This window comes from Pteropus medius, unplaced genomic scaffold (assembly GCF_902729225.1).
Source record: "Pteropus medius unplaced genomic scaffold, Ma_sr-lr_union100, whole genome shotgun sequence".
NCBI classification, from domain to species: Eukaryota; Metazoa; Chordata; class Mammalia; order Chiroptera; family Pteropodidae; genus Pteropus; species Pteropus medius.
The window spans coordinates 10,316,819-10,343,767 of record NW_024342474.1 but is presented as its reverse complement, the minus strand read 5'-3'; the positions used below and the strand labels follow the sequence as shown (position 1 = coordinate 10,343,767).

Sequence of the window (26,949 nt, the reverse complement as noted above, 5' to 3'; positions counted from 1 at the left end):
TAATTTTAATAGTTTTTCCACATTATGTCAATTTTACAATTACAGATCAAGTGGTTCTATGATCAGTGTATACTTTGCATGTACAACTCTTTAACCCATACTCCTTCAAAGTTCCTTGAGCACAGATCAACTCCTTATTTACCTTTATATCCTTTCAATGTCAATTACAGTGCTCAACATATATAAAGTATGAATATATATCAAGATGTTAAAGACTGTATCTCTGGGATAAAATGTGACTGTCTTCTATTATATTTAATTAATCACCATAATACAGGGATTCTTTAAATAACAAAGAAAAGAATGATTAAAACAGTAACTTTCAAACTTTTTTAGCAGAAGTCTTTCTATAAATATTTTTTTGAACCCCAAAATATAAAATAGACAAAAATAGAGCCATTCTAGTGTGGAGGGATGGAAGCGGATCCTGTCCACTCGGTCTTCTTCCTTGCTTCTCATAGGCAGCTGTGCAGTTTAAAAACTATAATTCAATACATTCAGTTGACCCCTTATGCTTTGTCAGAGCTAGAAGAGAAATCAAAAACACATTCAATCTAACATTTATTTATTTAGCTTTTCTTTTTGTAACTATAAATTACAATCACTAATACACCTGTAATTCTTTATAGAGTGTTCAACTAACGAGTAAGCAAACACAGCATAGGTCAGTTTAAAAGAAATCACAGTACTTCTTAGTGTAATTTGCAAAAGAGGGAAAAAAGTCTTGGGCCCATTTCTTGGAAATAAATATCAAGTAACCATAAAAATATTCAGCCATTGTCCAGGTATTCAGGGGCGTTCGTGCACAGTCCCAGGAAGCGCATCAGAGTTCCTCTTTGAAATATCCCAGCTTTGCCAATGACATCTCTTTCCTCAACTGCATAACTTCCCAAAACATCTGATCAACTATACAAACAGAAAAGAGAGACATATAAATCATAAAATACCATCTTAATTCTTTTTAATCTGTTTCACTGAAAATTTAAGATTAACTGGCATTTCCTAATGACACACCTAATGCCTAGACATCTTCGCTATGTCAAACTTTTCCACGTACTTGTGAGCATTCCATTTTTATCAATAAATAAGCAATATTCACCAGTTTGCCACAACTATTTGTTAGATCCATCAATGACTATCACTTTAGCCCAACAGAAAGTTGACATTTACCCAGCGTTCTGGGTAAATGGAGCTGGATAAATGGAGAAGCTGTTGCCTTCATAAGTAATTACACTCAATGCTCAATTGTGTGAGTTATCTAATTTGTGGATCTTTTTGCTCTAGTTTTCTATATCTTGGCCATTTCACTTTTCATTAACACTAACAGAGTGAAAAGAAAAACAAGGGACAATCCAGAGAACTCAGTCACATTCTTTGTGCCTGATAATAGGGAAAATTTTGTATACAGCTCAAATTAGAAATAAAAATAAATGTAGAGGATGATCTGTACATTTCAATTATTTCTACTTTCGTGAGCACCTTCTGTAAATAAAAAAAGATGGCTCCCTATTTCAGACAATAAAAGGTTTTCATCTCACATATGATCAGATTAGACTGATTTAGATCAGTGGTTCTGAACCAGGAAAGATGTTGTCCCCACTGGTTCATGTGGCAATGACTGGATACATTTTTCATTACTAGGATCTGGTGAGTAAAGCCTAGGGATGCTGTTAAACATCTTACAATGCACAAAATAGTCCCCCAAAACAAAGAACCATCGAGCCCAAAATGTTAATAGTACTGAGGCTGAGGGATTTAGTGGCCCTAAATTACTTCTGGCACAGGCACGGATAATAAACAAATTTATTCATTAATAATATTTACTTACTACAAACCCACACATTATATGATGTGTATCAGATATTGTCAAGTGGAAGAGTGACAGAAACCAAAGAAGAAACTACTTTTATCACCATCACTCCACTGTCATTTATGACACTTTCTTCCTATTTTCATAAATTATCTTTCAGCCTTCCCTATGAAAACTTATTTTAACAAATAGAAAAAATATGCCTGATGATTTAACATAAATCATCTGTTCTCTAGTTTAAATCATATTATCTACCAAGAGAATTCACAGACTTCAATTTTATTAAAGTCATAAAAAGTACTGTACAGTTTAAACCGTTTTATGCTATACAGTCTTTTGAAATTCAGCATCAGAGACAGGGTTCATCTTTATTCTTTCAGGCATTAAAATCTGATTGTATGGGATTCCACATGACTGTTTTCAACATACCAGAGCTTGAGAAATGCTAAACTAAGTTTTTATGAACATGACTAATTTTTCCACAGAATTAAAATTCACTGGTTTACATGACTGAAAGATAGTAGGCTTCTATTAGTTCTTACAAATATTTTCAGTGACTAAAAAAATATAAACATGAAATTTCCCCACAATTTCAAATACAAAACTGGCATAGACTTGACCCTAGCCCAGTACTGGTTACTTCTGTTTTAAAACAAACATGTGTACCCAAGCACTGCTTTGGAGCTATCAGGCCATATTCATTTTTATGCCTGGTATTTAAGATATTCGGCTATAACACCTAAGATAAGTAAGCAATTTAAGTGTCCATAAATAGATAAATAAATAAGAGGTGGAATATTATTCGGCCATAAAAAGGAATGAAATCTTGCCATCTGTAACAACATGGATGGACTAGAAGGTATTATGCTAAGTGAAATAAATCAGACAGAGAAAGACAAATACCATATGATTTCACTTATACACAGAATCTAAAAAACAAAATAAATGAACAAACAGAAGCAAACTCATTGATACAGAGAACATTTTGATGGTTGCCAGATGAGAGGGGGGCTGAGGGCATGGGTAAAAAAAAGGAAGGGATTAAGAAGTACAAATTGGTAGGTATAAAATAGTCATGGGGATGTAAAGTACAGCATAGGGAATATAGTCGATAATTATTAATTATGTATGATGTCAGGTGGGTAACTAGGCATAAGGGGTGATTGTTTCAAAAGTTTTGTAAATGTCTAATCACAATGTTGTACACCTAAAACTAATATAATATTGTATGTTAACTGCAATTGAAAAATAAAAAACTATTTTTAAAAAAGATATTCAGCTATAAAACCAGCAGTAATCATGAAAGACTATATTAAAAAAATATCAAAACACTTGCATGAGGTTGGCTCTCCTTGATATATCATGTGCATGTTTCTGCTGATTTAGAATATAGTAATCTTTATTCCATTCACAATTATCCTCATGACTGCTTTAATTCACACACGAAAGAAAATACAGAAAAAAATTGTTAGCTCCTCGTGGTTGCCACCAATTAAAATAAATCTGACCATGACTGGAGCTTGCTCATTTTTATCTCTTAAAAAGTAAATTCAACAAGCTTTGTACTCCCCTTACACTTACCATCTGGTTTATCATATTCCTCTTAAGAGTTAAAAATGATCCTAATTAAAACTCAAAATTAGAGAAAAACGAGGCAAATATAAGGATTAAACACTGTTTTAAGAGAGACATTTGTTTCCATATTCTCCACACATTTTATTAGAACTATAAAAGAGACTCAATATAAATATACTGATAATAAAGTTTATTTGAGCATTACAACTATGACCTATACTTTTTACTGAACTTTTATGTAAATATTTTATAATGAGTTAAACACTCACCATCCTGCTGCTTCACAAGTCCCTGCTGAATATATCGAATGTATGTAAAAAAGTTACATACAGAAGTGATCTGGGCCAAAAGGAAAAAAATGTCATAAATAATCAAATGTCTCATATAAAAGCAAGCTTGATTCAAATTAATGATTAAGTTACTTACCCTGTATCTACAAAAAGGAGAAATATAATAATAGTTGCTTGAGTCCCCTAATTTAATTCTGTGTTTACAGGACTTACTCTGGCCAGTGAGAGCACATTTTCTGTAAAATAATGATAAACTTTAGTTTTTTAAAATTAAAAGCATTTTGCTCTTACCTTCTGTACAAGCTGTATATTAGGACAATAAATATTTGAGAATCTAGTATGTACCAGGCGCTATTCTACATGCTGAGCTATGGTGATGAAAAAGACCGTCCCTTCCTTTTTGGGGTTTACAATCTAGTATAAGCTTAACAGCAAAACATTAACCATGGTTCTAGAACTAAAAACTAAATGTTTTAAATATATGTCCTATCCTGGAGCAAATTTACAAATGAGTAATCTGATACAGGGCAGCTCTCAGCTTTCCGTCAGGACTTCAAATTTCTCAGGTGGGGGAAAAAACCTAATGATGATTATTCAAGTTTCAAAACATGTTACTTATAAGCTTACAGGATGACAGCCTACCCCAAGAGCATTTTATGACATTATAAATTACATAGTAATGAAAAACATTAAATATTAAATTGCAGCTATATTTACAAGAAATATGAAACAAATATGCCTCCATATTAAGAAAACAAATGGAGAATGTGTATACAACACAGGATCATTTCGAAGGTGTCCATTCCAATCACAAAACAATTTTTATCTTTTCAAAGAAATTTTGTCTCATGTTCCTTTATTAGCAAATTCCTTTAATGATCTATAACAGTATTTTTTTAAAAAAACACTGAACTACTAGTTTGGAATAGAAGATCAAGAAATTTAAGGCTCAAGTATTGGAAGTCTCTGGAACTTCCAAAAGTATAATTTACACAGAGGAAAAAGTACCATCAAACTGATAAAATTCAATTTATATGTTACTCTTCTGAAAGCAGACTATTTCTGTTTATCTACTATTTTATCTAATTTTGAAAAGCTCTGCTAAAAATGGTTTTAAGTATCAACTTCTAAAATAAAAAAGTGTGTAACTTATCTCATTTTTAAAGCCATTTGTCCCAGCCATTATGTTTTTGTTTGAGCTAGGAGTCGATGCTAATCTCTGACCTCCAATTCCAATGTTTTGTTAACATAATACACTACCTTACTATCTCTTAATAGCTCTAGCTCCAAGATTTCAAATCCTTGCTTACCATTCACTTGAGATGTCGGTATGTTTAAATCCAGACCTATCATCTTCTTCTCCAAAGCACAACCCTCCTATTAATTTTCAAAATGTCACATCATTCTTCCAGATATCTCTAACTCCTTTGTCTTTTACCATCCCTCTACCCAAATCTAATCATCTACTAAATTTTCTTAATCTTAAGATCTGTCGTATCTTTCCTCTCCATACACTCACCATCCTCTGAACATGTTTCCACACGTATTTTCTTCATCTATCCAAATTATACCCATGTCAAATCTCCCTCCAAAAACAGTGATCACCACCACTGGACTGTTTTGTCTTCCTCAAAAGTCCTGCAGCACGGTGCCATTCATTTAGGGATTATTTTCATAACCTAATCCATGAGGGCCTTGGCCAAGGCCATACTTCATAAAAGAGGACAATATCTTCATAAAAGAGGACAATATCTTCCTTAACTTTTTTCCCCACACAGTATGTACTACAAACAAAAAAAAATGGGCTTCTGGCCCTATTCCCACAAGCACAAGATCCTTAATATGTAAAGTGTTCCCTGACCCTAATCTATATAACTATTTTACTAAAACACTACGTAAATCCACTTTAACCGATATCCTCATTTGTCATCATATGATATCTGCACATGTTTAAGTGTGATATGTAATGCAAGCACAAAATTAAAAATTTACAATAAATAAATACTACTATATGCTAAATTTAAAATAAGGTATAACACAGACCTTCAAAGCATGAAAACTGCTATCATCAATGATGAGAATAAAAATACTTGGATGTTTGTGAAGGAGTAGAATTTAGGAATGTAGTTTCCCCAAAATTCAGAGGCTACTGTGCTACAGGCTAACACAGGAAGAGTATAAAACAGGACAGAAGTCTAGGTGGATATGTGATCACAAAGCAAATGCATGACTAAGTCCCCTCCACAAATAGTTACCCAAATATTAACACTCTGTGATCCTGCTGAGAACGTACTATGCATAACAGGAAAAAGGAAGAATCACACGACTCCTACAACAGGCTTTAACACAGACCTACAGTGAATCTCAACCAGCCTTTTTCTCATCTGCCTTCAAAATGACCCAGATGAGAGTCACGTACTGTCTTCCATGAGCTGTCTTGGGCTTTCCAGTCCCCTATATTAATTTAGTTCTTAAACACCAACTAAGCAGCTTCCTCAAAATCTTTCCAAATCACTTTTTAAAGAGCTGTGCCAAAGGTTTTAGGTACAGTTGATTTTACTCTTTCTTCCTCCTAGAACTGGATGAAAAAAAGCCCACCCTGCTATGAAATGTGGAAGTCTTAGCTCACTACATTAGTGGATAACTAATCAAGTCTTTTGGTACCGAAGTCTTTTTGATACCTGTTTTCATGCTTCAAAAAACTTGGTCTAATTCACTGCCTTCCCCAACTATTTTTGATGATAACCTTCAGGAAGAAATATTTTACACAGAAACCCAAGACACACGACTATACAAATATACAGAACAAAAATTCTGCTTATGACCAATAAAAGTGATTGCATGACTAACTAATGGGTCGTAATATGTGGTTTAAAAAAAATGTTTCTCACACCTGGTCTACCTGGACCCCTAACGTGTATGTATACTTTTGTAATTAAAAGAGCTCTCCTTTGATTCTAATTTGGAATGCTATTGTCCCACACTGTCTGGGGATCTGTGCTTGAGCTGCACGCACAGACTTTAAATAGAAAACTGACAAGAAATTTACTCACATTTAAAACTAGAAAAACTAAATAACTGCAATACATAAAAATTTTAAAACTCAGTATCTTCCACAAGACATGGTTTTGAAAACATACTTTGGTCCTCCACATTCAACTGCAGACGCTTTCACAAATCGAATAGGTTGTAATCCCACCGGCTCAATGCTTAGAGTATTGTTTTCCACAGCCTCCAGAACAGCTGAAGCCAACTTAAAAAAAAAAAGAAGTATTAGACACTACGCTGGCAGAAAAATATCAAATTTGTATTCTATAGTAAACCCCCGAGTTCCGCTATAGCTTGGCCTTAGCCAAGAAAAAAAAAAAACACGTAATATTGGTTTGAATTACTTTATAATTCAAACATTGCTATCAAAGACAATTCAGTTATAGCTAAACAACTTTTCTCACTATCTGGAAGAAGATTAAAGGCATTAATTCCAGTCTCTGCTCAACCTTACCCACAATTAGCATCCACTGTTAATGTAACTTCCAAAGGAATATCCTAATGCTTTATTTTGCTAAATGTTTGCAATATTTTTAATACTGGTCATTCCTAACACAGCAATATATACTAATTATCACTGCATATTTCCTGAACTTGTATTTATGTGTACAATGGTTGAGCCTACAAAAGAATTAACAGAATTATCAAATATTAAATGCCCAGATGGAGATGGTAGCAACTGATAAACAACGGATGAAACAGCCAAACTTCTTCAGTCTGGCAAGGTTACTAATACTGATGGCCTATCTAAAACCAGACACGGAGCTTAGAAGAATATGTAGATTGGGCTCCACAGTGCTAAATATACATATCTCTGTGCCCACGTGCAAGAATGCTGTAGTTAAGTTCCTAGAAATAGAGGTGCTGGGTTAGGAGTGTACATATCATTTCGATAGCTACTGATCTCCAAGGACAGGCCCTATTGAACCACACCCAACAATGCATAACATATCTACATATCAAAAGTGTGTTTTGGCTGGTCTTAATGTCTCCTTACAAGTAAAGTTATCAAGAAATCCTCTAAAGGCTTAACATAATACTCTTAGGATTAAATATCTTAAAAATTGATTGATAGGATATTTGTAGACAAACTTTCCACATGTAAGAACAAATTAAAATTATGACCTTACATTTGTATAGTGCCTTATATTTTTAAAAGCTTTTGTATCTACTTAATTCACTTCACTTTATCCACCTAACAACCCTGTGGACATAGGTAAGGAAGGAATTTTTCCCATTTTAAAGATGAAGATACTAAATATGACTTTTTATCACATACAGATAAACCCAACAAATACCACGGAACTTCCCTTATACTGAACCCTGGACTGGGAATCAAGAAAGAGGTCCTACCCCCAATACATATTCAAGACTTCACTCCAAGTGTAATACACACTTCAGTATGAATGGCCCTCTGCTCGAATAAGATGTTCACTACCTTAATGCCAAGAAATTATTATGACCCTAATATGTAATGGAAAAATTGCAAAACATGACATTTTATAACAACTTATTTACATTAAAGGTATTAAAATATATGAATTGGTAAAAGGTATGTGAACAACTCTAATGCATTCCTATTAAAACTTTTTTTTAATTACCTCACTTTTTGAGAATGTTAAACATGGGAAGATATCTTCCTGATAGATTTTGTCTAAGAAAGGACACGTTCTGTCCATTGTGGGCTCATCCTTCCAAGATCTGAATTCATTATACAGAGACAAGTCAGCCTGACAAACCAAAAGAAAACACAAAATAACTTTTTAAAAAGTACAAACATAAAATCACTTTATAAAACTAAAACCTAATTTAAACATTACTGAAAAAGAAATACTCTTCATCTAAAACAATAAAATCAAATCATTCTTGATTAGTTACAATAACTGGTAGAAATTTTTCTTTTTAAAAAATCCAAACTCTCAAGTGACTAATTGCCGCTTTTCAATGTATCCACTACGGAGTTTAATGATGCTACCATTATCCCCCTCCCCCGCCTCCCTGACACCCCTGCCCCCGCCCAAACAATAATGTGAGGCTCCTTTCAGGACACATGGAAAAAAATGATGACAAGTCTTTTCTGAAAATAATCAAAAAGTAATTTGGACCCAAGTAAATTCAATAAAGTGTTTCAATAAACTGAGACTGCCTGAATTGTGAAACCAAAAGTTTAGGGTCAAAAATGATACTAATTTTTCTGCTATTTCCTAAAGGCATTTCCAAAGGAATTTCCAAAATGTTTATTGTATAAGAAGCAAGACTAAAAGCAGCACACATGTAAGCCTCCTAAATTGACTATCTTAAAATATACATTTATTTAGATATTCTTTGGCATTTGAACATCCAGTAACTACCAACTGAATTATCGACAATAACCCACACTCACCTTCACCTTCCTATTCACTCTTCCAGTTGTCTCTCTCTTTACTCCCTCCCTTTTAACAAATTTTCCCCAAGTATTCTTCTCTATAGATTCTCTCAGCCCAGCTCAATACTACCTGTCACTACATAAAGCTGCACCTACCCCAACCATCCACGAGTCACATCCCTCATCCTGCTGCAGCTCTAAGCTGCTCTTGTCCAGAAGCACTGAGTACACTACAAATGCTGACCTAACTACCTCTACCGCATCCAGGACAGCTGAACTGATGCACAGATAGTCTACCTGAAAACAACAAAAGGCTGAGTGTATCCAACCTTTCCTACAGACTTTCTTTTAAGGTGTGTAAGGTCAATCTCAATGTGAATTTTTTCCATCCCACTTCATAAATTCCTTGAATCAAAGCTAAAGGCAAAAGGATAAAAACATTAGCAGATAAGTAATGCTTACATTTTCAAATTTCCTTTGTAAAATTTACCCTTTAATGGACATAAACCCCAAAGCAGATAAATGGTGCTCTAAAGAAAGATTCTGATTTAAAGGCAATAATTTAAACTATTTATTAAAAACTGACTCTGTGCCAGGAACTATGGTAGGCACTTCATAAACAGTCCTCACAGCTAAGCAAGACAGATATTATGATCTTTGTTATAGATAAGGAAACTAGGGATTAGAGAGATAAAGTTGCCCAAAGTTACAGAGCAAGAACCAGTAAAAGTTTAAATTCACATCTAAGTGACTTGATCTCAAAGCCTTGCAGAATGCATGCGGGTGTGCCTGCAGGCACCTTTGTTTTAAATGCTGCAAATGACATGACTGAATGCTCTCATCAGATTTTCTACAGAAACATAAATATGTTTCATTTTATTTCAAATTGTTTTATCTTTTACTAAGACACAGGTCAAATGTTTCCTTTGTCTAATAAAACTTTTTTACAAGTTTTTCACAAAACGTTAGAATACAGGATATATCTAGAAAGTAAATTATAATTTTGAAGTTATATGCTGCCTATTCATATTTTAAGGGATTCCATAAACCAAAAACAAAACTTTAAATTGTTCCATAAGAAAACATTTAAATTTTGTTAGTGTAAATAGGAAAAAGGGTACAAAATTACACACATTGAGACACTTAGCAAAAATATGAATTGTACCAAGCAAATAAAAACGCTATTTAAATTCAAAGAAATTAAAGTTGTGACTTAAAAAGTTTCTTAAATAGTTAACAGAAACAAACGTTAATTTTAGATTTTGTCACTTTCAGATCTGACGAAGTCCTGAACTTCTCTCTTAGTAGCATCTCTTGAGAATAACTAAAAAATGTAATTCGATCAAAATATGTAACAACCTTGGTTATTCAGTTTAATAAACTCTTGGCTTCCATGTAAAAGTTTAATTGAACGAACACACACAGCTTCTAAAAGATTAACAATGGACTTGAATTTGACAATGTAAAATATAGCCTTGGGAAAAAAAAAGTAGGAGGGCTGCTCTATGAATTACTAATCAATCCCCTTGGAAATGTGTTCTCGTCACATGCAATGATTAAGTAAAAAATATTTTACAATTATACAATTTTTACTCAAAACAGGTCAGTATAGTTTCACAATAAGTTATCTTTTAAAATGACAAGGCCACCATTAGTTGTATATTTGTTGCTTAATTATCTGAATTAATTTTCAGACTACCTTTACTCTTACTCTTTTAACTCTATTTCTCCCAGAATTTAAGTAAAATCAACACATTTTTCTTCAAGAAAATCACCTTATTTTCATACATTTCTTACATCTGTATTTTGTTAGTGCTCCCTAGCAATAAATTTTGACTAGCCAGATCATCAAAGCCGTGCACTATCCTTTAATCAAAACATGACAGCTTACTCCCTAAATGAAATATCAAGATTAAGAAACTTACCCAGTTTCCAGCAGGTACTCCAAGGCCAGCCAGGTAGAGAATGGAACTGAAGAATCCCTGAAAGCAGCCAGCTCTAGATAAAGCCTCCCCCATTTTAATACTGCATATTTTGTACTAAAAATTTTGCTGGCAAAAATCATAACTGACACCTCAGTGATGAGAATTAATAAGTATCAACAGAGTCAGAGGGGACAGTCCTTGACGAGTTACCTCTTTGCAGTCTTTTACAATTGGTTGTATCACATTGAGGTCCTGATGACTGCCACTCATAGCACTGCTTGTACTTTTATTTCTTGTATGCCCCTTTTTAAAAGGTGTCTTTCCACCTGGCAAAGGCTCTTGTGTGGGTGATGTTGGAGAACTGGACAATACAAGTGTCTTCAATGCAGCTACTTCAGCTTGAAGTACATCAATCTTGAAAACAAATCAACATAGTTGCATACACTAAATACTTTTATGAAAGATGCAGTTTGACAATTTGGTCAAAAGACTTTTCTTTCAGAGATAAGTTTAATTTGCATTTCCTGCAGAGTAACAACAGGAAAGTAAAACCAAGTTTTTTGATGTTTCCATATGCTTTGGATTCAGCTACTATGTCAAGTGAAATTTTTAAAATTATCAAAATGTCGAACATTTATGTGAATTTTCAAAATTTTTACAATATAATAGCTTATGATTAGTAGTAGTTCATTCCTAAAATAGTAAAATCTAATATCATTTTGGTGACTTTTTTTTCAGTGAAGAAAATAAATATTAACTTTAAAATGTGGTTATATGATCCTTTTGGTAATACATGTGATTCACGAGCTTTTAAATCATTTGGTTGTAACACAAATGGATATCAAAAATTCACTATTAATTTTACCTACATAGTAGCTATTTTCTCCTTTATAGTTTTCTATAGTTTCTAAATCGTCTAAAATAAGTACCACTTTTACAATCAGAACAAAATCCAGTAAATGTTAAAGTATCTTTAAGACAGTAATCACTATACATTTTATACTATTAAAAGCAATAAAAGCTTACTTTTCCTTGTGCTTCTTTTAGCTGTTTTTCTGCTGTTGCCTGTTTGACATTTGCTTCTCTCACCATCTTATGAGCTTCCTGAAAAAGTTAACATCTCAAATTTTGGAAACAAAGTATTAAGCATTTGTTATAAAAAAATGTTTTAATAAGTGACTGAAGCAAAGATACACTACCAAAATGTGGCCTGAAAATAAGTATTCAATGTCAACTACTGAAATAGCAGTTGTCAGCAGAAAGACACACTACTAAGAATTAGTAATAAGTACCTTCTTTTAGTACCTATTACCACTGAGGCAGCCAAGTTGAGTCAATCACTCTGATCCATGGTTGAGTAAAGGACTGTGAATATGATGAAAGAAAATATATGACTCAAGTGTCAAACTCAATTTCTGTGCAGTTAGGTTCTTATATATATATACATATATGTATGGAGATATATCTGTATTTTCATATTATTAGTCATAACAAAGACATACAGAAGAGACAAGTAAAAATATTAATGCATCAATAATGCTGCAGTTTATAGGAATGACAGCTAAGCCTTAGAACTTCCAATAAAAAAACATGCAAATGATAATCAGTGACGACTTTGTACAAAGCATTCTAAAAAGAAAAATCAGTTTAACCTTTAATAGAGTCTTAATTTTTTAGTAGCACAAATATGAAATTCTAAGTATTTAATTCTCTTTCATTCGTATATTCTTCAAACATTTATTCACGCCAACGCTTTGTGAGGTTCTATTCCAGGTGTTCATAATATACTGGGAAAAAGGCAAGGTCCCTGCTTTTAAGGAGCTTGCAACTGGGTTACAACCTAATAATTAAAATAGCTGGAGTAAGAATTCTGGATTTTAGTCTAAATACAATATGAAGCCTTAAGGTTTTTTAAGGAAGAGAGTAACATGATCACACTTATATTTTTAAAAGATTACTGTTGTATGGCATAACCCCTATAAAGGATTAAAGAGAGATCAGAACAGTATAGGGTGCTCGAGATAATCCCTTGGGATGTAAGAACATATATTTCAGAACTTTGATTTGCAGTTTATGAGACAGAAGAAAGAGAGGAAGGGGGGAAGAGAGAGAAAAGAAATCAGCTACGAAGATACTTAGTAAATGTTTTGACAATGATACCCTCACCAGACCCGTCAACTGTTCAGTGGCAGAGTAGAAGACTGGAGGTTCTTCATCTCCAAGTTTGACGATGGCATTCCCATTTGTTCATTTGCCATTAAGTACTGCAGTGAATTGCAGTTTATGTGTGCCCATGAACATGCATTTACAGATTACGTTAGTAAGAGAAGCTTTACTGTAAATGCTTTATAATGAGTTGAGATTAACTGTGAAAACTTTCTACACACAATTATATTGGTTATATTGTCCAAATCCTTAAGGGCTGCCAAATTTAATAATGAGGTAAGCATTTTTCTTTTGAAAATAACAAATGTTTCGGATTTGCTGCATTTTTCTGTAATAATAAGTGTCTGTCAATAGAGCTATTTCGCAGATATTTTCAGCAGAATAAACATATCTCATCTGACCCTTCAAGATAAGTGAGATTTTAACTATAAATGCAGAAGTAACTCATGCTATAGAGAGAATATTTGTTTAAATGTTTAGAAATGGACTTTGCTTTCATGTTTAGAAGTAAACTATGCAACATGGACTAAACCTCTCATGGGGAACAGTTAGAAAAGCTGGACAAGGGGTAGTGGGGGAGGCAGATAAGAATAAAGGAAGGTCAAACATAGTGACAGAAAGAAATTTAACTTTGGGTGGTGAACACACAATGCAATACACATATGATGTATTACTGAATTGTACACTTGAAACCTATATGATTTTATTAATCAATGTCGCCCCAATAAATTTAATTAAAAAAAAGAAAAGCTGGACAATTTTTTAAAAAATGTGTATGAAGGCATTAGAGAGCAAATAAAATAGTGAAGGGTTGGGGGAACCAAGATTCAGGAGAAGAGGTAAACCCAGAAAAGTGAGCTGAGATTTGAGGTGACTTTTCCCCTAGAGATATAAGGGGTACAGTGAAAAGGTATAACATACATGTAACTGGAGTCCAAGAAGGAAAGAAAGAGAGCCAGAATGAGGGAAAAGCAGTCTCTAAAAAGGTAATGTATAGGATTTTGCACAATGACAAAATAGCAAAAGGTTGATCAAAAAAACAGTTTGAAAATTTTTCTATCACTCTATCATTCTGAAGCTGAAAATGATAGAAGTATCATCTATACTAGGAGTCAGCAAACTTTTTCTGTAAGGGCCAGACAGTAAGTAATTTCGGCTTTGTGGGTCATGCAGTCTGTTGCAACTACACAACTCTGCTGCTGCGTGAGTTGTGTAAGCAAATGAGTGTGGCCATTCCAATAAAAATTTATGGGATTTTTATTTAAACTATTTAAAATCTGAATTTCATATAGTTTTCATTATGTCACAAAACATTCTTTTAATTTTTTCTCCCAACCATTTAAAAATATAAAAGCCAATCTTAGCTCAGGGCTGTTCAAAAGTAGACCAAGACAAATTTTGCCCTGCAGGCTGTAGTTTTCAGACCTCTGATCTATGCAAACATTCAAATCTTACACTTACAAATTTTGAAAACAGAATTTTTTGCCTATCTGGTTAGCAGTGATTCAAATCAAGGTGTTTTTGCTCTGTTTAAGATAATTTTTAAATTTAACACCCTCTCAATTTGCAAAAACAGTATGTTGGTATTAGAGAAGACAAAAATTCCGTAGAGAATCTTCCAGAAAAATCTTTATATAACTGACAATGGAACAGAAAATTTAGTATAATGATTTAATACAGGGAAAGATATACTTCTTCCATCTGAATGAATGTAATCTGTGGGTTATCAGCAGCATTAAATCTAATTTAAAAAATGGCACTTACACCAGACCTTCACCTGGATCATAAATTGTTAAAACAAGACTTTCGAAAACAAGATAACATATTCAATCATATTCCTCTCACGTACGCATGTTTTAGTGAGAAGTATATTGTACTATTATAAAAATTTTTAAGCATTTTTATTATTGTCTTGCTCTTCAAACCTTTTATAATTTATGTAACACATTATTATGTACTTTAGTGTATGTTTATAATATGTAAGTTTTATGCTCTTAGAGCAGTGCCTAGCACATAGTGAACCCTATAAAAATTAGGTATCTTCATCATAATAAAGGTACATGCTCGACTTTTCCTTTTGCTGATTAGGTACATGAACAAAAAGTTTGGTATCTACTGTTCTAGGTAAGAAATGGTGGCAGCTTGGAAGATGGTGTTAGCAATACCAAAATATAAAGGCAGATGGATTTGCTTAATGTTCTCAAGGTAGTATCACAAGACCTTTCTGAAAATTTGATTGTGGGATGAAGGTAAAAGAGGCTTCAATGATGATTTCTTTTCTGTGGCTTGAGACAAATGGAATTGTTGCTTATGGTTCTTACAGTAGTACTGAAGATGATAATAATTTGCACTATATGCCTCTTAGTATTATAAAGAGAAAACTTTAAATATCATAGAAATATACTAAAACTGGCTGATAAAACAGAAAAAACATCTTAAGACTATCTTTTTTTCCACAGTAAATGTACACTACTTTGTAAAGCATTCTTTTGACTAACTGCATTTTATATTTTCTCAAAATCTGAGATGCTAGGAGAAAAAAAATATATTTAAGAGTTCTATTTGATACTTTTAAGATTCAACTTTGCTATATACAAAGTATAATTGTATTCAAGATTATTTATCATACATAATAAACTGCTAATTTGAATTCACATGTTAAGTTTACCAAAACTATGCAAATTGAGTTTATAGAATTAAAGACTAATCTTTAATTCTTAAAACTATATACACATATACATAAAATGCAAGCAAAAATATCTTTTCATAAGATAATAGTAAACTGAGATCCTGAAGGCATAATTAAGACCACAGAAAAACTTTTAGAACTTTTTTTCAAAATTCATAAATAATTGGTTTGATTACAACTTTCTCCATTACTGAAATTATGTTTAATCAATGGAATTTCTTTCCCAGAAAGTTTACACACTGTCAAGGCTATTAGCCATTGTTAGGTTAGGAACCCCAAAACTATGTTTTTCACATATACTTTTCCATTAATTGCACAGACTATATTTCTGGTACTTCACATCCTGCTATAGAGAGGAAAAAGTTTCTATCTGTTATCCTTCTACTTAATCAAACGGAATATACATGTAAGTACAGAAGGGTGGAACTAAGAAGGGCTAAAATTAAGGGCGGACAGGTAGGAAATTAAAATTAACGTAAGTGGTATAACGCATTAGCTTTCTTATTTAGTATGCATGTATCATTATAAAAGTTTTTCTAGCCAGACAATACTGAAAAAAAGTCTAATGGTTCTGCATACCCCTTGTACATATAAAACATGTAACAAGTCACATAGCTCCTATTCCAGATCTTTAACTTCCCACTCTTCCTCAATCTTAAATTTATCTTCCTCTCATCTCTGATAACTATCTATCTAAAAAAAATTAGTTTAAAAATGTTCATGATTGAAAATGATTCCCCAAAATATGGAGAGGGCAAAAATGTTTGGAACAGAGTGAGTATGGAAAGCTTACGTGTCTGAAGATATCCACTGCAATGCTACTTGCAATGATAAAAATTGTGGAATATGCACTTGATAAGAGTCTATCATTATACTGACTATGTAGCAACATAAAAAGATGTTTATTTGGAGAAAAAGTACAAAATATATTAAGATTACAACTACGTAAGCAAATATATATACTCAAAACTGCATAAATACAAGTAACGAAAGGTGAAAGAAATTTTTCTCCTAAAATCTTTTATTGCATTGAAAGTTTTAAGAACAAATTTTTAGGTAAAAAAAATAAAAATAAAAAATGAAAATGATCAGGGAGTATTATTAGCATTTTGGGGGCAAAGCACAGTGTAACGGTTAATTTTGTGTATCAACTTGACTGGGCCAAAGGGTGCCCAGATATTTGGTCAAACGTTATTTTGGGTGTTTTTGTGAAAGTGTTTCTGGATACAATTAACATTTAAATTAGTAGTCTGAGTAAACCAGACTGTCCTCCATAATGTGGGTGGGCCTCCTCTAATCAGCTGAAGACCAGAATAGAACAAAAAGCTGATCCCCACAGAGTAAGAGAGAATTCTTCCTGACTTCAACCTCAAACTGAAACATTGCCTCTTCCTGGGTCTTGATCTCGTTAGCCTTAGGACTAGAACTGCAGTGTCAGCTCTCTGGTTCTCAGGCCTTTGGACTTGGGGACTAGGACTACAACATCAGCTTTTCTGGGTCTACGGCTTGCCAACTCACCCTGCAAATCTTAGGACTTACCCGCCTCCATAATCACAGAAGCCAATTCCTTATACGTCTCTTTTTGTATATATGTGTATATATATCTATGTATATACATACATCCTATTAGCTATGTTTCTTGGGGAACCCTAATACACCAAGGATGCTAAGGATGCTAAATGTCCTACAATGTCAATGGTACCTCTATTGAGAAACATTACTTGAATTGGGAAAAAACTTTGGTCCCAGTGGCCAGCTGGAGATTAAGAGGTGTACCTTCTAACAAGAAGATGTACCCTCTAATATTACTCAAATCATCTTACATCAGATATACAACAATGGTCTCCTCTCTTTGTTGTGGAGTCATATGTTACTTTAAAGCGGCCCCGAAATAATTGGTAAAATCAAAATTTACCTTTCTTTCCATGCATTTTTAAACAATCTGATACTGGTAGCCCATTGCATTTTTCCTTTTCACAGCATTTTAAGTTGCAGATTCTATATGTCTTCTTAGAAAAATTATAAATACGCATAAAGCTAAGCATATCTTTCTCAAGACTCCCTCAAAAAACAATTCCATCAATATATGAAAATCAAGACATTGCCCTTGACCACGAAGCAAACAGACCAACCTCGAATAGGCTAGCTGTGAGTTCTTCCAGTTCCTGTCCAAGCTGATCTCGTACTTTAGATAGTCTCTCACACTCTTCATCTTTTAACTTCAGTTCCTGTGAAAAATTGATCATTTTACTTTGGATTTCCATTGTTTGAAGTTAGATTCAGCGGACTATATAACCTTTACTCATAAAATTATAAAATATTAATACTATCCCCTCCTAAAATGTTCACATTGAAAATGTTTATTTAGCATTCTCTATGTGAAGAACCTGGCAAATATAAAATTACAAGTAATTCTATCTCAAATATTAAATGTTCATGTTTCTTTCATAAAACATCCAAAGATTAAATATAATATATGACATGTAAAAATAAACAAATGACTTCTTTTTCCCTTAACTTTTCTCTGAATACATTTATTTCTATCAAGCAAGCAATTTCTTCAATTAGGCTTATGTATTTCAATAAAAGTTCAGTGGTTCCCCCCCATGTTTACTTTAAAATTATTTATTTATTGATAACTTTATGTACCATACTGCCTTTAGTCTATAATTTCCATTTAGGCGACTATACCATTTCACACTGCAACCAGAGGCAAATAATGTATATGTGCATTTAAAATCAAGAAGAAGGTTAAGAACAACAAAAAAAATCATATCTTACATTAATACATGACTCCACAACAGGTCACAAATAGATGTTTAAAAACTTCTATATTAAAATGTTACAAATATGCAATTTTATATGTTGCCCTAAATTAATCTTTCAAGCTTAGAGATAAAAAAAATCCCAGCTGCTTATATACTGGCCACAATTACACTAATAAAATAATGGCTCCGTTGTGTTATAATTGTGGTGGCAGCAGAGTTTTTTAATCCCTTAAGGACAATTCCTGAAAGTCAAATACACCAAGTGAGATCATCAGGAGAACCCAATGACATCTTCAGTATAACTGGTAAAAGAGAATCCCCTCAAATATTAAATTATGAGAGAACACGGCTACACTGCTAACACTGGAGGATCAGCAACTGTGTGGAAGGGAGCAGCAGGAAGTGAAAGGGACTACAGAGATACCCTGCAAAATCTCAAAACCCAAAAAATCATTACAAATACCCCAAAGGGAAAGGATTCTACCTTTGATGGAAACTAGGAGAACAAATCTGAGAACAAACAGGAAAAAAGGGAAAAGTTTTCACAGGCTCCAGGTTACAGGTGAGTACAAAAATCTATCGCAAGGCAGCAAACAGCACTATGAAGCTCTAAACTCAGGGATCTCAAAGCATCCAGTAAAGAAACTCTTCTAGGACAGAGCTCCATGCTGATGAGAAAAGTCTGATAATCTAAAAACAAATTGCAAGACATGAATAATAGAGAGAGAGAAGGTTCAGATATTAAAGCAGGGAAGTGAGTGTCAAAGTTCCAAAGGAAACAGATTGCAGAAAGTACTTTAAGAAAAAATAAATACCTTGTGATCTAATGTTAATAAGCCTGTAAAGCTCGCAGAGACACTAGGCTAAAGGAGAAAACCTTCTTGAACAAGGCTTACCTCTGAGAGACCCAACAGGCTACACAGATACACCAATAACAAGAGACAGAAATCTCTTGGACATAAAACTGAAAAAGCTATATTGGTTTACCCTACTCCTTCACAGGAACCTCCTCCTAATAGTCCAGGGAAATTCACTTCATTTAAACATGGTGGGGGGGGAAACAAACAAAAAAAAGTGGAGTTATCATAATAAAAAGTTAAACATAAAGCAAAGTCACCTATAAAAGAAAGAAAAATCAGATTGGTATTATTAAACATCAACAGCATTTTATTCTAGAAAACAATGCAGTAACATTTTCAAGACACTCAAAGTAAAAAAAAAAAATGTGAGATGAGGATCTCAATATCCAGCCAAAGTGCCCTTTAAGTTGTAAGGCCAAAGATAAAGTCATAAGCCTGCAAAACTTTAGAGAATATCTCTCCCATGAGCATGCCTGAGTGATCAAGTCGAGAATGATAATCAAGAAAAAACTGAAGATTTAACATTAAAGAAATGGGGATGAGAAGCAAATATATGTAACTATAGAACTACAATTAAAAGGTGGGGATATCAAGAAATGAAAAAACAAGCCACAGAGTGGGAGAAAATATCTGCAAAAGACATATCTGATAAAGAAGTTTGTTATTCAAAAAATATACAGAATTTTTAAAACTCAACAGTAAGAAAATGAACAACCTGGTTAAAAAATGGACAAAAGATCTGCATAGATATCTCACCAAAGACAATATACAAAGGGCAAGTAAGCAAGTGAAAAGATGTTCCATGTCATCAGGAAGGCACAAATTAAAACAAGCACCACCATACACCTATAAGAATGGCCAAAACCCAGAACACTGACAACACTAAATATTGGCAAGGATGGGGAGCAACAAGATCTCTCATATACTGCTGGTGAAAATGCAAAATGGTACAGCCACTTTGTAAGACAGGTCAGCAGTTTTTTACAAAATTAAACATACTCTTACCATATGATCCAGCAATCACACTCCTTAACATTAAACCAAAGGAGCTGAATACTTATGTCTACACAAAAACCTGGGGCATAATGATGTGTTAATGCAGGTTCATCAACTGTAACAAGTGCACCACTCTGGGGCAGAATGTTGACAGTGAAGGAGGGTGTACGTATGTGGGCACGGGGGTTGTATACGGGAACTCTGTAAATCCCTCTCAATTTTTCTGTGAACCTAAAACTGCTCTAAAAAATAAAGGTTTTTAAAAAAAACTTGGGATAAAGCTAACAGCTATATAAATGTTATAAGCTTTATGAATATAAAAATAACACATGCGAATAAAAGTAGAAGGATGAAATTAAATTCACAAACATCTTAAATATTAAATGGGAATAAAGGAATACAAATCACTCTGAGGCTCACAAATCAATTAGTATAAACCTAAACATATTTAACACCCTAGAGATTAACATCAAGATAATACTTTAATAAAATTTAATGATACAAGAGAAAGAAACAGTAACTAGATAATTTTAGTACTGCCCATAGTAGGGAACAAAGGCAGTAACTAAAGAAGGGCTAAGAGATACAAATAACTTCAACTAAAGGTAACACTAGAATGGAAATTGTATCTTCCAAAATACCAAAGAAAACAGAGCACATAGCGAAAAGGTATATGTACACAGACAATAGTCATTCAAAAGCCACATGACAGAGACAAGCCCAAACACAGCATGTTTCTCAATAAATGTAAATGGGTGTAACACACCTATTAAAAGAAAATAATTTTCAGATTGGCTAAAAAAGCAAAAATCCATCTCTATGCTCTATATAAAAGACATACCTAAAACAAAGTGATTCAGACAGATTAAAAATAAAAGGGTGTGCAGAAGTATACTAAAATATATAATATAAATAATAACAAAAACCCAGGGATCTCAATCTTAATAGCAGACTAGTCAGAATATGGGGCAAAATCATTAAAGACAAAGGAAACTTCATAATGCTAAACAGTATAAAGTAAAATGAAATTTTAAAATACTCCCAAATACAAAAATACAAAAGTAGAGCTGAACAAAAAGGAAAAAAGACACACCATGTTCTTGGATAGAAAGACATCATAAAGATTCTAATTTTCCCTGAGTTAATCTATAAATCTATAAATGCATAAATTTAATACCAGGTTCTTTCAAACTGTAAAATTTTACTATTTTATAAATATAGATGAAAAGTAAGTCAATTCATTTAACACTATGGTAATCCAGCAGCATACACAACCAAGTAAGATACTGCCCCTCAGAAGCCTCCAATCCATGAGAGCCATACATACATCATGCATGAAGGTGACATTCTTGAACTGCTCCCTACAGTCAAACAGAGCAGCATAAACCTCACTCTAATACTAAAGACCCTTTACATGTGTTCAGTTTCCCTTTTCAGAGTTATTTCTCTTGTCCATACTGTAAAGCTGGAGTTACACTGGTCTGATTCATTCATGTTTCATTCCCAATCTGATCCCATCCATCTGGGCTAACCCTTTCCCCATAAATGTCTGACTACTTTCTCTTTATGCTTCACAGTCCAACTTAATCTACCTATATGAAGTCAAATTTGTATTTCACATGAATGTTTTTAGATTTTGATTTGTATTTTTCATTATTGTAATATAGTTTCAAAATTCATTCCTTCAACAAACATTAATTTTGTGTTGACTGGATGCTAATTTTCCTGTTAGCATCAGGCATTCAACTAGGTGCTGGAGACAGAAAAAAATGAGACCTAGTCCATGATTTTCATAAAGTCAGAGCCTACTAAGGGTAGAAAATCTTTAAATGGATTCATGAGGAGATTTGATAGGGGTGATGGTAGTGATAAGTACATACTAGAAAAAGCAGGAGTTTGCCAAATGTAAAAGAAGGAATAAAACATGTTTTATAGTAGTTAAAGTTGGGGAAGAGTAAATGCTACAAGAAGATAATGCCAGAAAGTTAGGTTTATGGCCAATCCTGAAAAGCCACGGCTAAGAAATTGGGACTCACTTTAAAGAAGAGGAAAAATTATCTCAAAGACAATGGGGGAAGTTACTGAAAGACTTTAATTAGAATAGTGACAATCAGATTTGCAATTCAAATGATAACTTGGACAGTGTGGCTAGGTTAAAAAAAGAATGGAGACAAGAAAAACAGTTGATTACTGCAATATTTTAAGCAAGAGATACAGATTTAGAGTGGTAGTATCAGAGAAAAGGAATTTGAAAGATATTTAAAACAGAATATCAGGACTCTTGATCAAATGTATTTCATCCAATTTAAGAAAATTTTTAAGATAAACATTTTATACATCAAAAAAGAAAAAATGCTGTCTATGAATCTAAGAATCTATGCTTCTTTTTCACATAGAATTTTCATTTTACTTACAGGAAGAACTCTTAAAATTATGAAAACACAGATTTTTATCCTATGTCTTTTTTGCTTTTTTATACCTTTTTTTGGTGTTAAAGTCACATGGTGAGATCATTTTGAATATATTTAACCCAACAATTAAGACCAACAAATACAGCACCCAACTCACATAATTCAATTGAATTAACAAGAACAGCTATGACCAAGTTCAAGCACAAGTAGGCAATGACAACTGTCATGATTATTGCCTAGCTGAGAGTAATTTTAAAACTCAAACTGATTTCAGAGATGTTAAAATGGGGAAAAAACATACAACTCAGAATAAGTGAAATATTACCATGTATACATGTCTTTTGTCTCCAACTAGTAAACACCTTAAGGACAGGGTCAAATCTAATTTATTTTTGCCCTCCATAGGGCCTCATATAATGCTGTGAGTACTTTGGTTACTCAAGTAATATTTGTTTATAAAGAATAGAGTAAATGTTTATAAACATCCCTGGCCACAGTTAGCAAGGCCATGCTGAACATGGTTTTGGTACCATTATGGGGTTCTGAGTGATATTCTCTGGCTGTGAGCTATTCCAATGGATTTTATTTCCCAAGTTACCGCATTCTCTTTTAAGAACGAATAATTAAAGATGAAAGTAACTCTTTATACCAGTAGGTCTCACACATTAGGAAAAACTACAGACAATGATAAAGAAGAATCTCACATAACATGCAAAAGAACAATGGTAAGGATAACAGCTGACTTTTTGTAACAATGCAAGCTAGAAGGTACTGGAACAACATCTTTAAAAGTGCTAAGAGAAAAAACTATTAATCTAAAATTCTTTCAAGAACAAAGATTAAAAAAAGATCTTTACAGATATACAATAGCTAAAAATAATTTATCACCAGCAAACACAACAAAATTGTTAAAGGAAATCCTTCAAGTAGAAGGAAAATGATGTCAGATGGAAATCTGGATCTATATGAAGGAATGAAGAGCACCGGAATGGTAGCTACATGAGTAATTACAAAAATTCTTATTTTAATAACTTTGAAAGATAATCAACTGTTTAATGCAAAAATAATAACAATGCACTGTGGAGTTTAACAATTATGAAGAAGTAAAATGTATGACAATCACAGAACAAAGGCAGGGAGGGAAAAACAGAAGTACACTTTTGTAAGATACTTACACTATATGTGAGGAAGTATAATACTATTAGAAGGTAGACAGTGATTAAGTTAAAGACGTATACTATAAACCCTAAAACAAATCGCTAAATTAGCACAACATATATAGCTAATAAACCAAAGGAGACAAGATGAAATCATACAGAATATGGAATTAATCCAAAAGGAGGCATAAAAAAAGGGAAGACAGGGAAAAGGAACAGATGGGACAAAAATAAAACAAATAGTAAGATGGCAGATTTAAACCAAACTGTATCAATATCATATTAAATGGCCTAAAAACATCAATTAAAAGGCAGAGATTACTAGAAAGGATAAAAAGGCAAGACCTAATTATATGCTGCCTACAAGAAACCCACTTTAAATTTAGAAAAGACAAAAATAGGTTAAACGTAAAAGGACAGAAAAATAGTAATTATCTAGCCTCTCTTAAAAGAATAATCAGAATAAAGAGAATGGCTGTTGACTTAATTTTGATTCACAAATTGCCAAAATTAAGGAAGTATTTTCATATTCAAGAGTCCTTTTTAAGCCTTGAGCTCTAAGTAGTAATACTATCTTGTACTCTTCATAATAAAATTCGCCATATGTGTTCACATGTCACTATTTCAATTACCTCAACAGTACCTCTAAATACAGCAAATTAAAGATTTCAAGAGAAATTCCCAATTTGAGCTAAGAAATTAGCAATCTGTTCTGATCAATAAGTAATCACAACGTATTCTCAAAGATAGATATATATGATTAATATTTTACCTCTATATAAACTGCAATTTCACTTAATACTGTGTATTAAGACAACAGAGTCTGAGTCAGATGGCAAAAGCCACATACAATTACAACTCAGCACACACCTTGTCTTTGGGAAAAGATTAAAAAGATTACTGAATTTTCTTTCTGATAAAATATATTTAACCAAAAATGTTTTAACATATCTGCATGGCTGTTTAACCATTAGCCATTCATTAAAGCATTTATAAAGAAATATATATGCCAGGCATTGTACCATATTATGCTAGGCACTGGGGATACAAAAATCAATGTTATGTTCTTGAGAGACAAGTCTAGTAGGGAGAGAGTGGAAATATATGTTTGCTAAATGTCATAATATGCCGGAAATTACACGTTTGTCCTATCTTCTCAAATATCTAAATGTGAGTTGGTCCATTTCACTCAAGTTGTCAAATTTACATAGAGTTGTTCATATTATTCTTTTATTGTACTTCTGATGTCTGCAGGATCTATACTGATATCCTGTTTCATTCCTGCTATTGAGTATAATCTATGGTTTCTGTCATTTTTTCACTGTCAGCCTTGCGAGAGGTTTGTCAATTTAATTGATCTTTTTAAAGAACCAGCACTTTGTTTCATTCATTTTCTCTAGTTTTTCTGTTATCAATTTCATTGATTACTGTTCTTTATTATTTCCTTCCTTCTGCTTGCTCTGGTTTTATTTTGCTATTTACCTCTACAGTCTTAAAAGTGAGAGCTTAGATTGTTAACTGGAGACTTTTCCTTTTTTCTAATTATGAATATTTAATGCTATAAATTTCCCTCTGAAATTTAATTAGTCTCAGAAAAAGAATAAGATATGCCCACAAATTTAGGAATAGCAGAAATTTTAAAGACGACCAAGTAGGAAACAGAAAAAGTTACCAAGAAAAAAAAATTCTCCGAGGTAGACACAGAAAATATTCAAACCCAGCTGCATGACAAAGGTAATATTACTAAAACAATTCTTCAAAACAAAATGACTTAGACTGAATGACTTCAAGTAAAAGACCATAAAGTCAACCACATGTAAGAAGGGGAAAACTCAGACATGAAACATAACCCACCAAATGTGCATTACAGATAATGCAAGACAGGGACCAGGCAATGTAGAGGACACAAAGAGAGTTTCAGAATCTCATTTTTCCAGTTAGTACTCATATATGAGCTTCTTTACTAGTCTGTCAATTTTACAGATTCCTAAATGCTGACCAAAGGAGCTGAGGCTGTGCACATGTGAAAGATAAGTGTAGAACTATAATGGTTTCATTTGAGTTATCCCATTCCAGATATAAATGTTAATTTAGAATATAATATATGAAAGGATAAAATATTTTTTTTGCTTACCCTTTGAGCTTTTGCAAGTTCTTCTTTTAATCTTTCATAGCCCTTTTCTCTGACTTCCAAAACAGATGGGCTTCGTAAACGGGACAGACTATCAGTACTCAACCCAAAAATATCATCATTGCCATCACAAGTCTCTGTTATAGTAGCACCCTGCAAAAACTCCCTCTCTGCACTACAGCTGTCCTTTCTCGTAGTTAATTTAGTTAACCCAGCTGTTACTCCAGAGGTAGAACAAAGTGCTGGGTCTGTAACATGGATGCTGTAAAAGAGAGTTCAGAAAAGATCAGCATGTGCTCAAATGTAAGCGGCATAAACACACAGATCTAGAACTCAGGTCGTAAACACACAGATCTATCCAATTTGGTAGCCACTAGATTTAATAGCATGTCCTCAGTCAAAGCTAACATATTTTAAGCCCTTAAGAGCCACATGTGGGTAATGGCTATCATATTAGCAAAGAAATAGAACATTTTCATCATCACAAAGTTCTATTGGATAGTGCTACTCTAGAACAGGGGTCGACAAACTAAACACTGGCTAAATCCTGTCTTCCATCTGTTTGTATAAGGCCCACATGCCAAGGTTTACTTTTACATTTCCAAATGGCTGAGAAAAATTAAAATAATATTTTGTGGCACAAGAAAATTATATGAAATTCAAAACTCAGTGTGCATATATAAAGTCTCGTTGGAGCTTATTCATTTATGTACTGTCTGTGGCTGCTTTTGCATTTTAACAGCAAAGTTGAACAGCTG

At 33.2% G+C, this 26,949-nt stretch overlaps 1 protein-coding gene across 8 annotated transcripts in view; it reads right to left on the bottom strand.

Moving 5' to 3' along the window:
- Positions 1–548: 548 nt before the first annotated feature.
- The window catches only part of RAB3IP (RAB3A interacting protein), a 42,869-nt gene continuing 16,468 nt past the window's right edge, over positions 549–26,949 (bottom strand). For 2 of the 8 annotated variants that reach the window (XM_039865992.1, XM_039865993.1), the window contains 9 exons: positions 26,195–26,453; positions 18,001–18,096; positions 12,040–12,117; positions 11,224–11,427; positions 8,325–8,453; positions 6,816–6,928; positions 3,812–3,911; positions 3,655–3,724; positions 549–906 (listed from right to left, as the gene is read on the bottom strand). In XM_039865992.1, the coding sequence (XP_039721926.1) occupies positions 824–906; positions 3,655–3,724; positions 3,812–3,911; positions 6,816–6,928; positions 8,325–8,453; positions 11,224–11,427; positions 12,040–12,117; positions 18,001–18,096; positions 26,195–26,453 (1,132 nt within the window). In that variant the 3' untranslated portion in view covers positions 549–823. Of the gene's footprint in view, positions 907–3,654; positions 3,912–6,815; positions 6,929–8,324; positions 8,454–11,223; positions 11,428–12,039; positions 12,118–12,305; positions 12,379–18,000; positions 18,097–26,194; positions 26,454–26,949 lie in introns of all 8 variants that reach the window. The other 6 variants (XM_039865990.1, XM_039865991.1, XM_039865995.1 and 3 more) reach the window with 5 other exon arrangements.